The sequence below is a fragment of the Anomaloglossus baeobatrachus genome, chromosome 2 (assembly GCF_048569485.1).
Source record: "Anomaloglossus baeobatrachus isolate aAnoBae1 chromosome 2, aAnoBae1.hap1, whole genome shotgun sequence".
Taxonomy (NCBI): Eukaryota; Metazoa; Chordata; class Amphibia; order Anura; family Aromobatidae; genus Anomaloglossus; species Anomaloglossus baeobatrachus.
The window spans coordinates 628,657,333-628,671,866 of record NC_134354.1 but is presented as its reverse complement, the minus strand read 5'-3'; the positions used below and the strand labels follow the sequence as shown (position 1 = coordinate 628,671,866).

General features: G+C 42.1%; 1 protein-coding gene across 1 annotated transcript in view; it reads right to left on the bottom strand.

Annotated features, from left to right (window-relative positions):
- The window catches only part of COG3 (component of oligomeric golgi complex 3), a 234,030-nt gene that overhangs the window by 65,801 nt on the left and 153,695 nt on the right, over positions 1–14,534 (bottom strand). Inside the window, exon 17 of the mRNA XM_075336880.1 lies at positions 9,973–10,093. Coding sequence (XP_075192995.1) covers positions 9,973–10,093 — 121 coding nt within the window. The remainder of the gene's footprint in view (positions 1–9,972; positions 10,094–14,534) is intronic.

Below are 14,534 nucleotides of genomic sequence, written 5' to 3'. Positions count from 1 at the left end.
CTGCATTCTAAAACGCAACGTGCGGATAGAATTTGCACAATCTTCATAGATTGTGCTGGGGACTCCGGAAGCATGCGTTTGCGCTGTAGTGCAAAACGCAGCGTAAACGCATGAAAAACGCAACATGCGCACATACCCTTAAGTCTCATGCACACATTGAGTATTTTCTCCTTGGTGCAGATTTCAGTGTTTTTGCTGCAGATTTCATCCATACTAAGGAAAACCTCTGCAACAAAAAACACGCATTTTTGATGCAGATTTTATATTGTCAAGAGATGAAGAAATGGTGCAGAAATTTCTGCACCAAATACTTTGTGTGCACATAGCCTTAGCAGTAACACAGGTTTCTCTAATGCTCGTACAGAAATTGTGAGGCTCACACGAGTTGTGACCTTTGACCAGTCCAACATACTATATAAAGAATTGCATAACGTAAATAAGTGCTATACCCCAAGCACAAATACATTGTTTCCCCTCAGTAGCGTTTCAACGTTGGCTTTTTAACATATCAAACATTATAAAAAGGATGGAACAGAATGTGCCTCTTGTATGAAAAATGACCAAACGAAAAATGGCACTGTTGGACATGAGTAATGGAAGATTCCCACATTTTTTCAAAGAGGGGGAAATATAAAAGCAAAACTCGGTCTGGACATATATATATCTGTTGTAAAATCTCTTCAATCCCCATATAAAATTCTTTTTGTTTTTGAAAAACACTGCTTGTAAAACCCTACGGTGCGTTCTCAAGATCAGGGATTTGGACGCAGTGTGTATTCCCTGCATCTAAAATGCTTCGTTGTACAGTAGAAGCACAGTGGATATTTACAGAAATCTCCTCCACACTGTGCTTGTTTTCGTCTGCAGTGTAAACGACCATGCAGCGCGGCTTTCCAATGCAGCAGCAGGTCAATTTATGCTTGTGGGGACGCAAATGTTCTCTGCGAGAGAACACCGCAAAAGTCCGCAGCATCCACAACCCTGATTGTGGGCACAGACGCTGCGTTCTCCTGCAGAGAAAACTCGTGTCCCCGCAGAAGGGATGACCCTGCATCTAGAACACAGTGTCTTCCTAATTGTGGGAACGTAGCCAGATTGTTCCCTAAAGCGATATTCACCTGTCTAGTAATAATCTGTTAGAACGGATCCTGCAGCAATCCGTTGGCAAAGAAGGTGTGCACACGCAACTTTAATTTTAAATTTTGAAATACTTTATTTCTGCAGGATCAGTTTTTTTTAACATGGCAGTCTATAGAAAACTGATCAATTAACTGATTGCTATTTATTTTCCATTTGAAACTGCTCCAGGAGGCAAAAAAACAGATCCCTTACAAACGAAAGAAAAAAAAAAAAAAAAAAATGGACGGCTAAATAGCAATCAGCAACGATTTAAAAAAAAAAAAAAAAATGGATCCTGAAAAATCTGCTTTTTCAAAACAGATAAAAAAGTTGCATTTGCAAAACTTTTTTGCTAACTGATTGCTGCCGGATCTGTTCTTACGGATGATTACTGGGCATGTGTACTTAGGTCAACTCTCGTCTGGCCATGTGCTGATCAAGATACTGGTCACAGGGAAACTACAGTTTTCTGACATTTGCCTGGGAACTACTGGGCACCCATGTGACAATCACATTTTCAATCTATAAATAAGGAATAAAAATAGGTCACAGAGTGTAGCAAGCCGAGATCTTGAAAACTGAGGAAAGAAAATAAAGTACAGTAGATTCAACTTATATAATGATTATACAATGAGTAACATCTATTTTCTGTATGTAACAATAGAGAACCCAGCTCCTTGCACTACTGCGGGGAGGAGGAGACTGAATGGAGAGACAAGTTCACGATATGTCCCGATACTCCGTATAACGTCTATAGGGCTGAATGAACAGCTGTACTTCTCAGTCTCCATCAGTTGCAATGGCTATGAATAGAGCAGCATCACACACAAGACTGAAGGGTCAATGAGAAGCTCACCGTGTCACAGTGAGGAAAAAAAAAATAAATAAAAAAAAAATTAGGTGACCAATGACTGGTGGGGTCCAAGTGATCAGACATTTATTTCCTATCTGTTGGAGAAGTGTCCATTATGGGAAACACCCAATGGGCATGAGTTATTAAAAATGTTAAAATCCTCTTTGAAGGTAAACGTAGATTTGATACATCTCGTCTGATAAATCTTTATTAAATATTTGCATTACCCACAAAATAATAATTCTAGGGCATCATATTTCTACTTCTGCACTGTGCCATCCCTGTTATTCACTTAGAAATTACCATCTCGGTGTTACCGTTCCCCTTTATCAATATAGTGCGTCCCTACACAAATGGGGAGCGCTCATTAGGGCTAGGACAGCTTCACATGTCCAGGAAACCCAAGTTACGTCCGAACATGCCCCTCGGACACAGAGCCTGAATTGCGGACATGTGAAGCTGGCTGTACAGTACACCCCATTAACCCCTTCAGCCCCCAACCTGTTTTCATCTTGATGACTGCGCCATTTTTTGCAATTCTGACCAGTGGGAATTTATGAGGTTATAACTCTGGAACGCTTCAACGGATCCCAGTGATTCTGAGATTGTTTTTTTGGTGACATATTGGGCTTCATGTTAGTGGTAAATTTAGAATAATATTTTTTGCATTTATTTGTGTAAAAAAAAAAAATTTGAAAATGGTGAAAATTTTGAAAATTAGGAAATTTTTAAAGTTTGAATTTTTAAATTCTTAAACAGCGAGACATATGACAAAATAATTAATAAATTACATTTCCCACATGTCTACTTTACCTCAGCACAATTTTGGGGGGGAAAAAAAAAAATTATAAAAAAAGTTATAGGGGTTCAAAGTTTGAGCAATTTCTCATTTTTACAACAAAATTTACAAAGCCACTTTTTTTTTTTTTTTTTTTTTTTTTAAAGACATCACATCACATTTGGAGTGATTTTGAGAGGTCTACATGACACACAACACCCAAAAGTGACACCATTCCAAAAACTGAACCCCTCGGGCTACTCAAAACTACATCCAAGAAGGTTATTAACCCTTCAGGTGCTTCAGAGGAACTAAAGCGATGTGGAAGGAAAAAAAAAAAATGAACATTTTACTTTTTGCAACAAAAATGTTAAATTTTGCCTCAAATATTGCATTTTCACAAGGGTAGCAGGATTATATGGACCCCTAAATTTGTTAGGCAATTTCTGCTGAGCACGCAGATACCACATATGTGGCAAAAAAAACACCGTTTTGTCGCACGAGCAAGACTCGGAAGGGAAGGAGCATCATTTGACTTTTTGAACAGAAAATTAGCTGGAATCGTTAAGCGGGCTTTACACGCAACGACATCGCTAATGAGATGTCGTTAGGGTCACAGAATTCGTGACGCACATCTGGCCTCGTTAGCGACGCCGTTGCGTGTGAAACGCACAAACGACCGCTAACGATCAAAATGGAGCAGATAGAGAAGGCAGCAGATGGGGGAGGGTGAGAGGTGGCAGCAGATTGGGGAGGGTGAGAGGTGGGTGAGGGGGCAGCAGATCGGGGAGAGCGGTGGTGGATGGAGGGGGAGCAGCAGATGAAGGAGGGAGGCGGCGGATCAAGGGCAGTGACTGCAGCAGCGGCTGATAGGGGCAGCGGCTAGAACTTACTGATCACTCTCCTCAGCTTCCACGGACAGAGTGAATCTGAGGGGAGCGGTCACCTACAGGTCACCGGCCCCAGATCCACGGTGATTGGAGAGATCGGTCACAAGGTCGGTCTCTCCAATCAGAGCTGGGGGTGGGTAAAACAGAGGTCACCCAGCTCCAGCCAATGATCAGTGCTATAGCTGCACTGTCCATGGCTGTATTCCAGCTGAAACCTGACAGTGGCCGTGATTGGCTGACGAACACCGCTCAGCCAATCACAGCCTCCGTAGGTCCGGAGACGAGACACCACCCCTCCTGAGGTTAGGCAGAGGTCCCTTCCTTCCCGAATCTAAGGTTTTTGTACACCGATCGCAGCCACCGGGACTCCGGGGCCGTGATTTTGCCATAACATACTGGGCACGTCATGGGTCATTAAGTAAAAGGGAGCCATGACATACCCAGTATGTCATAGGTCGCTACGGGGTTAATTAGGGAAATTCCCATGTATCAATTTATTTGTCCACTTTCCAGCAGAATTACATAAAAGGCACTGAGCACAGACTTATAAAAAAAATTTAATTTAGAATTATTTTAATCTAATCTAAAATGCCTGTATTTACTAAAACCAACGTCAGTATTGCCCACTGGTCCTTTCCATCTCTTCCATTCTATGAAATTTTCAGAGGATGTGTGGAGTGGGCACAAGAGCTGAGCCCACGCCATACCATGCACAATCAGGCTGTGGTACATACCCAGTACCTGCCTCTAACAGCAGCGACCAGAGCTAGCTACAATGGCTGCTATTTTGCCACTAAAACCACTATAATCAATAAAAGGATTATTATTTCAATACTTAAAAGGGGTGGTTCACCAATATTTTTTTATTGTCTAGTTCGAAATTATATTGAGAAACAATGTTTCTCTCAAATACCTTGTGTTGGCAATAGTGCCTGTGAGAGGCGCTATTGCAGACCGCTGTTCCCTGCTCCGGTGACGTCACGTCAAGTGCCGCACACGTCACATCTCTGCGGCCGGCTGCAGTTTTCCTGACTCACTGAGGTGTGAGCGGTGTTTCACCGCTTGTCACAGCCAATCTGCTCCCTTCTCCCTTCTCCCTCCTCCCTCCTAGCACAGCGTATCTCCTGCTTGCAGCATTCTACTGTGAGGGAGGAGGGAGCAGGGAGCAGATGGGCTGTGACAAGCGGTGAGACACTGCTCACAGCTCAGTGAGTCAGGAAAACTGCAGCCGGCTGCACGGATGTGACGTGTGCGGAACTTGACGTGACGTCACCGGAGCGGGGAATAGCGGTCTGCAATAGCGCCTCTCGCAGGCACTTATTGGCAAGACAAGGTATTTCAGAGAAACATTGTTAATCAATATATCGATCTAGACAATAAAAAGTATGGGTGAACCACCCCTTTAATGATCCTTTAGATAAGGTGTCTTAAGGTCGGCTGGATAAATGGGCTGCCCACAGAACAAAATTTGAAATTGATGGGCCGCATTCCTTGTTGGCCGAGATGACATTTACAGTGATACCATTTTTTCTCTATACAACTTTTTGATTACTTTTTCTTACATTGTGTGTTAATAGAAAGAAAATGCTGGTAGAGGGGCAGATCCAGAAGCGCTGATACTAATTATGTATCTTTTTTTGTTTGTTAACATTTTTAGATAAAGTTTTAATTGGCAAAATATTTTTCCATTATTTTTCTCAAATTGCCATGGTAACTACTGGCACCAGCTGACACCTGCAAATGATTATGATGATGCTGCTGATGCTGGCTCTGCCATCGTGCCACATACAGCAACTATCATGAAGGGGTTAAAAAAATCCTCCTCTGCATCTTCAGGTTTTGGGAGCTCTGGTGCCCCGCTGGCTGAGATAACCACTTTGGGGCCTCGTGTTTGAGACCCCTGCTTTAGACAGACTGAAGCAGTAATCACTTACCTTTTCACCCACTTTTCAGATACTTATTGGCTGACATAGAAGTATGCTCGTGTGCAAAACTATTAAGCCACTTCTCCTGTCAACCAATCAAAAACCCCAAAAGGACATATTCACCCAATGACCCCCAATGCCATACAAAGTATTGGTTTCACCAATGTTCAAATGCAAAACTAGAGTTTTGGTTAGACAAATGTGTGCTAGAAGAGTTGTGTTACCATGCACCATGCAGCGAGCAGATCCAGAAACAATACATTGTATCACTATCACTGTAATGTTAGAATGCGCATGCTGCACAAGGAATATTCCTTTTGAAGGTCACATTATACACACTTTTTTTTTTTTAATTTCGGCATGCACAAGTATCCAGGTACTAAAGAAATGTTAAGACATATAGACAACTCTGCTATATTTAACATATCTCCTACAGAATGAGCACAGGAGAAAGCCAAACACCGCAACCACAACTAAGCTTGTAGAAGTCAACATTCAAATCCTCCACTCTGCCTTATAAAACCACCAGACAAAATGCAGCAGCCTGTATTCCGACAAATACGTAGTGGAGAAATGATGGTATTACACAGGGCAGCAAAGATGCATTTACCTACATGCATACATATACACATATATATATATATATTATATATACATACATACATACATACATGTATAGATACACACTACTTACAAAAACCTAGGGATACTTGGCTTTCGGGTGAAATTTCAGGATGATCCTAAAATCCCCTCTATTTTTTTCAGGTGAACTCACTGTGACCTTCTCTAATCTTTTGAACATACATGTCCAATTGTTCAATGTTTCAGTACTTTTTCCACAACTTGCTGTTCTCTTAATGGCAAAATTCACAACAGGTGTTTGATCCATGAATTTCCCAATACATTTTGGGGTTCAATTAGAACTGGTATTTAACCAGTCCTCCTCATCATGTTATTCACATTTTGAAGTCATGAGACCAAGACGACATCTACAAATTGATCACCAGTACCTGAACATTGAGAACCTCCTGCTTGAAGCCTCGCAGACAGAATTGGCCACTGAGCTAAGATCATCACAGAATGTCATCTGCAGGTTGGAGCAATGATACAAAGACTAGAAAAGTCAAAGATAGGCATAGAAGTGGACGTCCTTTGGCCACATCCCACACTGATGACCGCTTCATTGTGAACAATGCCCTTTGGAACCAGAGGATGTATGTTACACAACTCCAGGCTCATTTAAGGGAGACGAGACTCAAGGCACCCAAGTGTCACGTCAAACCATTGAGAATAATTTACCAGCTTGGTCTGGCTGAAAGGGTGCCTGACCACACCACCAGGCACTGGTGTCCTCATCTTGCTGGACGAAGGACCAGTGGGCCTCAGTGCTGTTCCCTGATGAAAATCAATTCACGCAGAGCAGAAATGATGGCCGCCAAAAGATGTTGGAGACGTCAAAGAGAGCGTCAGTTACAGTGTGGGCAGATGGGTCTAGTTAATACAGAAACGTCCCTACTACTTGAACAACATCATTAATCCAGTCATTGTGTCCCTGAATGAACGACACAGGCCCAATTTCAACTTCATGGATGATTATGCCCCAGCTCATCGAGGTCGCATCATTAGAGAACATTAGAGAACAGCTGCTGGAGACTGGGGTACCTTAAATGAAAGGACCCGCTCTTTCTCCAGACCTGACTCCCATAGAAAACCTATATTATCAGTTGAGTCATTGTGTAGTGGCTCGTAACCCTGTACCCCAGAACCTCAATGACCTGAGGGCCGCCCTTCAAGAACAGTAGGATGCCATGCCTCAGCAATTCCACTTTGACAGCTGTCTTATGTTGTTCACATGTGTTAGGATGCTCAAGGCCACATGATAAGTTATTGACACAGTGACTTTTTTTCTGGGACGGGGTGGTATACCCGCCACTGTTGGCCCTTGTTTCAGTAAACTTATTAAAATGAGGAAATGCATCTACTTAAAAAGGGACTCTTTCACCAGGTTTTTGCTACCTAATCTGAAAGCAGCATGATGTAGGAAAAGAGACCCTGATTCCAGCGATCTGTCACTTACTGGGCTGCTCAGTGTAGTTTTTTTTTTAAAAAAAAATCAATGTTTAATCAGCAGGAGATTACCATTAGAGGTCTACTTGGCATTCTGCAGGTAGTCCAGCAGCTGCATGAGCTCTGTGTATCTGCAGCCGAGAAAACAGTGAATTTAGCAAAATGACAACAAGCAGCTCAATGAGGCCGGGGTCACACGGGGCACTAGTGCGATGCTCGCCTGACACTCTGCTCGCGCTGGCAGCACAGCAGGAGCCGAGTGTCATGCTAGTATCCATGCGACTGAGGTCAGACTGTGCGAGCGGACCTCAGCTGCGGGGGGCGGGCCGGCGCTGAAGAGGGGCGGGCTGGGTACTGCAGAGGGGAGGGAGGATTTCTCTCCCTCTCTCCACCGTAGCCGGCTATTGCGAATATCGCTCTGCACACGCGGTACACCAGTGTACCGTGAGTGAAGTGTTTTTTTTCTCTCGCCCCATTCACTTGAATGGGTGCAAGAAAAAGAGAATCTCGCATTACAAATCGCAGCATGCTGCGATTGTTATCTCGGTCCGATTAGGGCTGAGAAAATGAATCGCTCGTGTGCTGACACACAGGCTAGAATTGGTCCGAGTGGAATGCGATGTTTTATCGCACTCCACTCGCAACGATTTTCTCGCCGTTTGGCTTAGGCCTAAGTGACACATTGCTATAATCGGGGTCTCTGTCTGTACATTATGCTGCTTTCAGATGGGGGAGCAAAAACCTAGTGACAGATTCCCTTCAAATGCCCTATTTTCGTGATAAAATATCAATGTAGCATGAATCTTATTATACACATAGATATATTATAGCCAGGATCATGAGGAAGGTGACCGATCAGTCTAAAACTACATGGGGGTAACTTGTTAATGATCTCAAGGCAACGGTGCCCACTGTCACCAAGAAAACCATTGGTAACACATTATGCCGTAATGGATTAAAATCTTGCAGTCCGACTGCTGAAGAAGGCACATGTGCAGGTCGGTCTGAAGTTTGCCAATGAACAGCTGGATGATTCTGAGAGTGATTGGGAGAAGGTACTGTGGTCAGATGAGACAAAAATTGAGCTGTTTTGCATTAATTCAACTTGTTATGTTTGGAGGAAGGGAAATGCTGATAAAGACTCAGAGGACACCATCCCCACTGTCAAGCATGGAGGTGGAAACATTATGTTTTGGGGGTGTTTCTCTGCTAAGGGCACAGGACTACTGCACAGAACAATTGGGAAAATGGATGGAGCCATGTACCGTAAAATTCTGAGTGACGGCCTCCTTTCCTCTGCCAGGACATTAAAAATGGGTTGTGGCTGAGTCATCCAGCATGACAATGACTCAAAATATACAGTCAAGGCAACAAAGGAGTGGCTCTAAAAGAAGCACATTAAGGTCATGGAGTGGCACAGCCAGTCTCCAGACCTTAATCCCATAGAAAACCTATGGTGGGAGCTGAATCTCCGAGTTTCCAAGTGACAGCCTCAAAATGTTAATGATTTAGAGATGATCTGCAAACAGGAGTGGACCAAAATTCCTCCTGACATGTGCGCAAACCTCAGCATCAACTACAAAAAAAGTCTGACTGCTGTGCTTGCCAACGAGGGTTTTGCCACAGACTATTAAGTCTTGTTTGCCAGAGGGATCAAATACTTATTTCTCTCTGCAAAATTCAAATAAAAAATTTCTATAGTTTATACAATGCGATTTTCTAGATTTTATTTTTGATATTCTTTCTCACTGTTAAAATTAACCTACCCTTAAAATTATAGACTGTTCATGTCTTTGTCAGTGGGCAAACTTACAAAATCAGCAAGGGATCAAATAATTATTTCCTTCATTGTACATATTTAGCCATAGTCACCAATAGGGTTTCACTTTTAGGTCTGAATGATTGACCATACAATTGGCACATAATCTGCATCAGAAATCCGAGGCTGACCCTCCACTTTTTGCTGCAAAGCTGTTTTTTTCCAAGAAAGTAAATTCAATAAGCAATCCATGGTAAAAATCTGAGGCCATATGAAGAGAAACATTAAAATTTCCGTTGCAAACAATGGGAAGAGTTTCCTTGCACAGTTTTCACATGGATTTTTGGAACTGAATACATGCTGAGATAGTGTGGACAAAACTCAGGTGTAGGTTAATGAATTTTCTGAACAGACAGCAGAATCTTAGTTCATTAATAGCAAATATACACATGCAATGAGAGAAGACTCCGATCAAGCAGATAATTGCAGGTGAACATGAAGAAAACAAACTTTACATGAAGGTGACCAGAGTAGGACAGGTCCACTCCCTGTGCTACTCTCCCACACACCAAGAGAAATACCTCTTGTTTTCTTGAGGTCCAGGGAAATTTCCTTAATGGTGAATTCAGTATGAAAAGGAGCGATCTGCTCTCGCATAATAAGAAGATGTTTGATCAGGAATAGCTGCCCATCGACCTGCGTCTGGATGACAAAAAAACAAAACAGACAGGTGATTAAGTAGGAACATAAATGACAACATACACATACATAAATCAGTGAATGCATATATTGCAGCCAATTAAGATATCATCTACATGTAAAGGAAAAAAATTGGGAAGGATTTCTAGTGCATATTAATTTTGTAGTAACTGTCCTTCCGTCTATAGCCCTCTTACAGATCTAGAGTCAGTGACGCTGGACTGTGATCTACATCATAACTATTACAAGGGCTGTCTAGTCATCATCACCAACTATGATAGGAGTTTCTGGATCTCTTTGTGGAAAACTTTAGTGGTACAGTTCATGCAATTGCATCATACAGAAACTTCTATTAAGTGAGATGGTGATTCCCTTCAAGAACAAAGCTACGCTATTCTCAGGAGATCAAAAGATACAAAGGAATACTGGCATATTTGGCTACTTGTGACAAAATAAAAAAAAATAAATAAATAAAAATCACTGAACTGCTACACTCTATTGTTCTGGGTACCATGATGACCTTTAAAAACATGGCACTTCACCTCTAAGCCAACTTTAGTTCAGGGCTCATTCAGATCACTGTTCCGTTTGTCCTGGTCAGTTCCTTCTTTTTTGCGGACCATCTTTTTGTGTAGGATCAGATGGCACACAGAAGCACTTCCGTGTGCATCAGTTCCTACCAAAACAAAAAGAAAAAAAGAAAACAAAAAAAAACACATTGGATGCCGTATGTCCGTTCCATTATGGAACATGTCCTATTCTGTTCCATAATAATGGACCGTGACTCCATACAAGTCAATGGGTCCACAAAATCCCCGGAAGCCACACGGAAGCACTTCCGTGTGACTTCCGTCAGGTGCCCATGAAGTCTGTGTCCAGCTCAAGCCCCGCGGCTGCCCGCACTGCAGTGTGTCAGCAACTGCGGGTATGATGAGCGTTGCCGTCATGAGGTTAGTAAAGTTAATCACCGCAGGTAATGAAGTCCTGCACTCCTGACGTCCGCGCTCGTCACTGAGAGCCGCATTCTCACATCACGTCTCGCGGGCGGCCCAAGACTATGACTAGGAGTGACGTCATGGACCTCTCGTGAGAGGTGATCTGAGAACGCGGCAGGCATAGAAGTCAGTGACCAGCGCTAACATCAGGAGTGCAGCGGCGTCCATCACCGCAGGTAATGTACCTAGCTAACCTCCTGAAGTCAGCGCTGGTCATGCCCTGCAGTGACCTGGCCTGACCTTATGATGTTAGCTCAGGTAACTGCACTGCTCTCCCAGCCAATGGGGAACACTCTGTTCTTCATTGACTGGGACAGTGAGTATGGATAGTTGTGGGACCCTCTTATTGGATTACGCCGGACCCGGATTTGTTTTTTCTTTCCAATAAATTAGTGAAAGAGGGAATGTGTTGGGGATTGTTTTTTCAAATGAAAATTTGTGTGTCGCCTATTTTTTATTTTTGTATTACTGACTGGGTTAGTGATGTCGGGTATCTGATAGACGCCGTGATATCAATAACCTCTGGGCTTGATGCCAGGTGACATTACACATCTGGTATCAACCCCATATATTACCCCATTTGCCACCACACCAGGGCAACGGGTTGAGCCGGATAAAGTCCCGGGACTATCGCAGCTAATGGATGCCGCAATTCCAGACGGCTGTTGGCTGATATTTTTAGACTGGGGGGGCTCCCAATGTTGTGGGGCTCCCCAGCCTGAGAATACCAGCCAGCAGCTGTGAGGCTTTATCTTGGCTGGTATCAAAATTGGGGGGACCACATGCTGTGTTTTTTTTGTTTTTTTTTTTAATTCATTTATTGTACTGTACGATATAGACCCGCCCACTGGCGGCTGTGATTGGTTGCAGTCAGACAGCTGTCACTCAGCGTGGGGGCGCGTTTGACTGTAACCAATCACAGACGGGAGGAGGGGTGAATATGTATGAGCCTAATGAGCGGCCTGCTCGGGAAGATCAAAGAGCTGCTGCGGGAGCAGCGTGACAGTCACCCGGTGATCGGAGAGTATGCTCCTACCCCTTTGCCCAAGATTCTGTTCCCCATAGACTTTATATGGGGACCAGCATCTGGCCAGATACCCTGGACTGCATGTAACTCGCCTTTCGGTTTTTTTGCGGTCCGCAAAAAGAAAAATATGGAAGTCACACGGTTGACACACGAACAGTATACGGTACGAAACGAGACGGATGCATCCATGAAAAACAGGACCGTTTTTTGGGGACTCCAAACATGGAATGGTCATGTGAATCTAGCCTTATTTAGATGAAGTATTTACAGCCAGTCGAGATGTGATACAGGATGTTACTTTTCTACCTCACGGGACTTTCAAAACTGGCTAGCAATTCACATTTTTGGCTTCAGTGTCTTCAGCAACGTACACATGGCAAAATGTCTCCTTAACGTCTTGGTGAATTGTTCATAACTTTTTAGTGACTTTCTGGTACTCAGAATTAAAAAAAAAAAAAGAAAAAAGAAAAAAAAAAGCTCCATATAAAAAATAAAAAAAAAGAAAAAATAGAAATTTGTACGACTGAAGTTTTTGACATAAAAAATATAAGACATGTATGCAAAGATTTAAGTATGTGAGGGGTAAGGAAGGTGGGGTCTAGCAGCGCTGAACCTGTTGATATAGCTTTTAGCTGCTCAGCTACAACAGCTTAAAATAACGCAGAATAACAGCAACTCTACTACAACAGCAGCAGATGGTATTCCCATTGTCCCCTTTCTGGAGGTGGGATATCAAGGGAGGCATCAAAGCAAACTGCCTAAGGTGGTCCTTATGATTCAGTTTTGGGAAAAAAAAATAAACAAATATTAGACATTGATGGAGTATACTCCATTTTCTCCTATATGCAAAACCCCCAAAACTCCCAGAAATGTTTACACCAGAGGGTTTTAGCCCTTGGAAAAAAGCTGGTATTCTATTAACCAACTTCAGACAGATTGAATTATTAAACGTATCCAACAATTAAGAGATTAATTCCTCCTCCCGCATAAATACATCTTTCAATAGCTTCAAATTCGTCATGCTTAGTCTAAGCAGGAGAAGATTACACAGCGCAATGAGTGAAATCACTAATTTACCAAGATTTCAAACCAGTATTCTGAGGCGAGCCATTTCTAGATTCTACAGGTTACTGCTGGCACAATCCATCTCAAATCATCCCTCAATAACTAAAGAAAGTTAGGAGCAAGATATTGGCGGAATTAACGCTGAACAATAGAATATAATGGTCTCCTTGACTGAACAATTGTCCACCAGTGAAGCTCAGAGAGTGATGCAGTTATACCTAATACACTGGGTATATAGAACCTCTAAATTTCTTCACGAAGTAGAAATAAGGGCAGACGCTACATGTCCAAGATGGGGTAATGGTTCAGCAGATATTTTACCATAAACTATGGAAATTGTGCATTTGGTATACAAATTCCTTTACAACCCTTGACATGTGGACGAGGTATTGGAAGATGAGAATGAAAAAATAGCTATTATACAGAAGGACACTATCAAATTAGCAAGCTTATAGCCATGTACTGGCTAGATAGTTCCCCTTCACGGGTTAGAGAATTTATAGAGCATGAACAGTTTGAGTAGGTTAGAAGACTGAGTATACAAAACAAAAAAGACAATTAATTAATATAATAAGATATGAGGAAGATGGCGAGTCTGTCAATATTAAAATGGTTAGCGAATATCAAGTTCGTTACAAGCTGTAGAGTAAAACTGAACTTGATTTTGATATTAAAGTGGTTTTCCCACTAACAGTTTATTTCAAAGTTAACTTTAGTCAACAGATCTTCAAAGAATAATAATAATAATAATAATAATAATAATTTTATATAAATTGGATGTGTTTAAAAAAAAAATAATATTCCTGTGGTGAGATAATCTTATATACTTTTGCTCAAAAGTTTACACAACCCAGCAAATTGTTTGCTTTTTGGCCTTTTTTCAGAGAATATGAATGATAAAACAAATTTTTTCTTCTACTCATGGTTAGTGGTTGGGTGAAGCCATTTATTGTCAAACTACTGTGTTTTCTCCTTTTAAAATCATAATGACATAACATCCAAATGACCCTGATCAAAAGTTCACATACCCTGGTGATTTTGGCCTGATAACATGCACAGGAGTTGACATGAATGGGTTACAATGGATAATAAAGGTAACATCCTCACCTGTGACCTGTTTGCTTGTAATCAGTGTGTTTGCATGAAAGCTGAGTGAGTTTCTGGGATCCAAACAGACTATCCAGCCACTGACATTTCTGGATTGTGAGTCATGGGGAAAGCAAAAGATTTGTCAATGGATCTATGGGAAAAGATAGTTAAACTGTATAAAACAGGAAAGGGATACAAAAAGATATCCAAGGAAGCAATAATGCCAGTCAGCAGAGTTTAAACGGATTAAAAAAAATGGATAATCAGG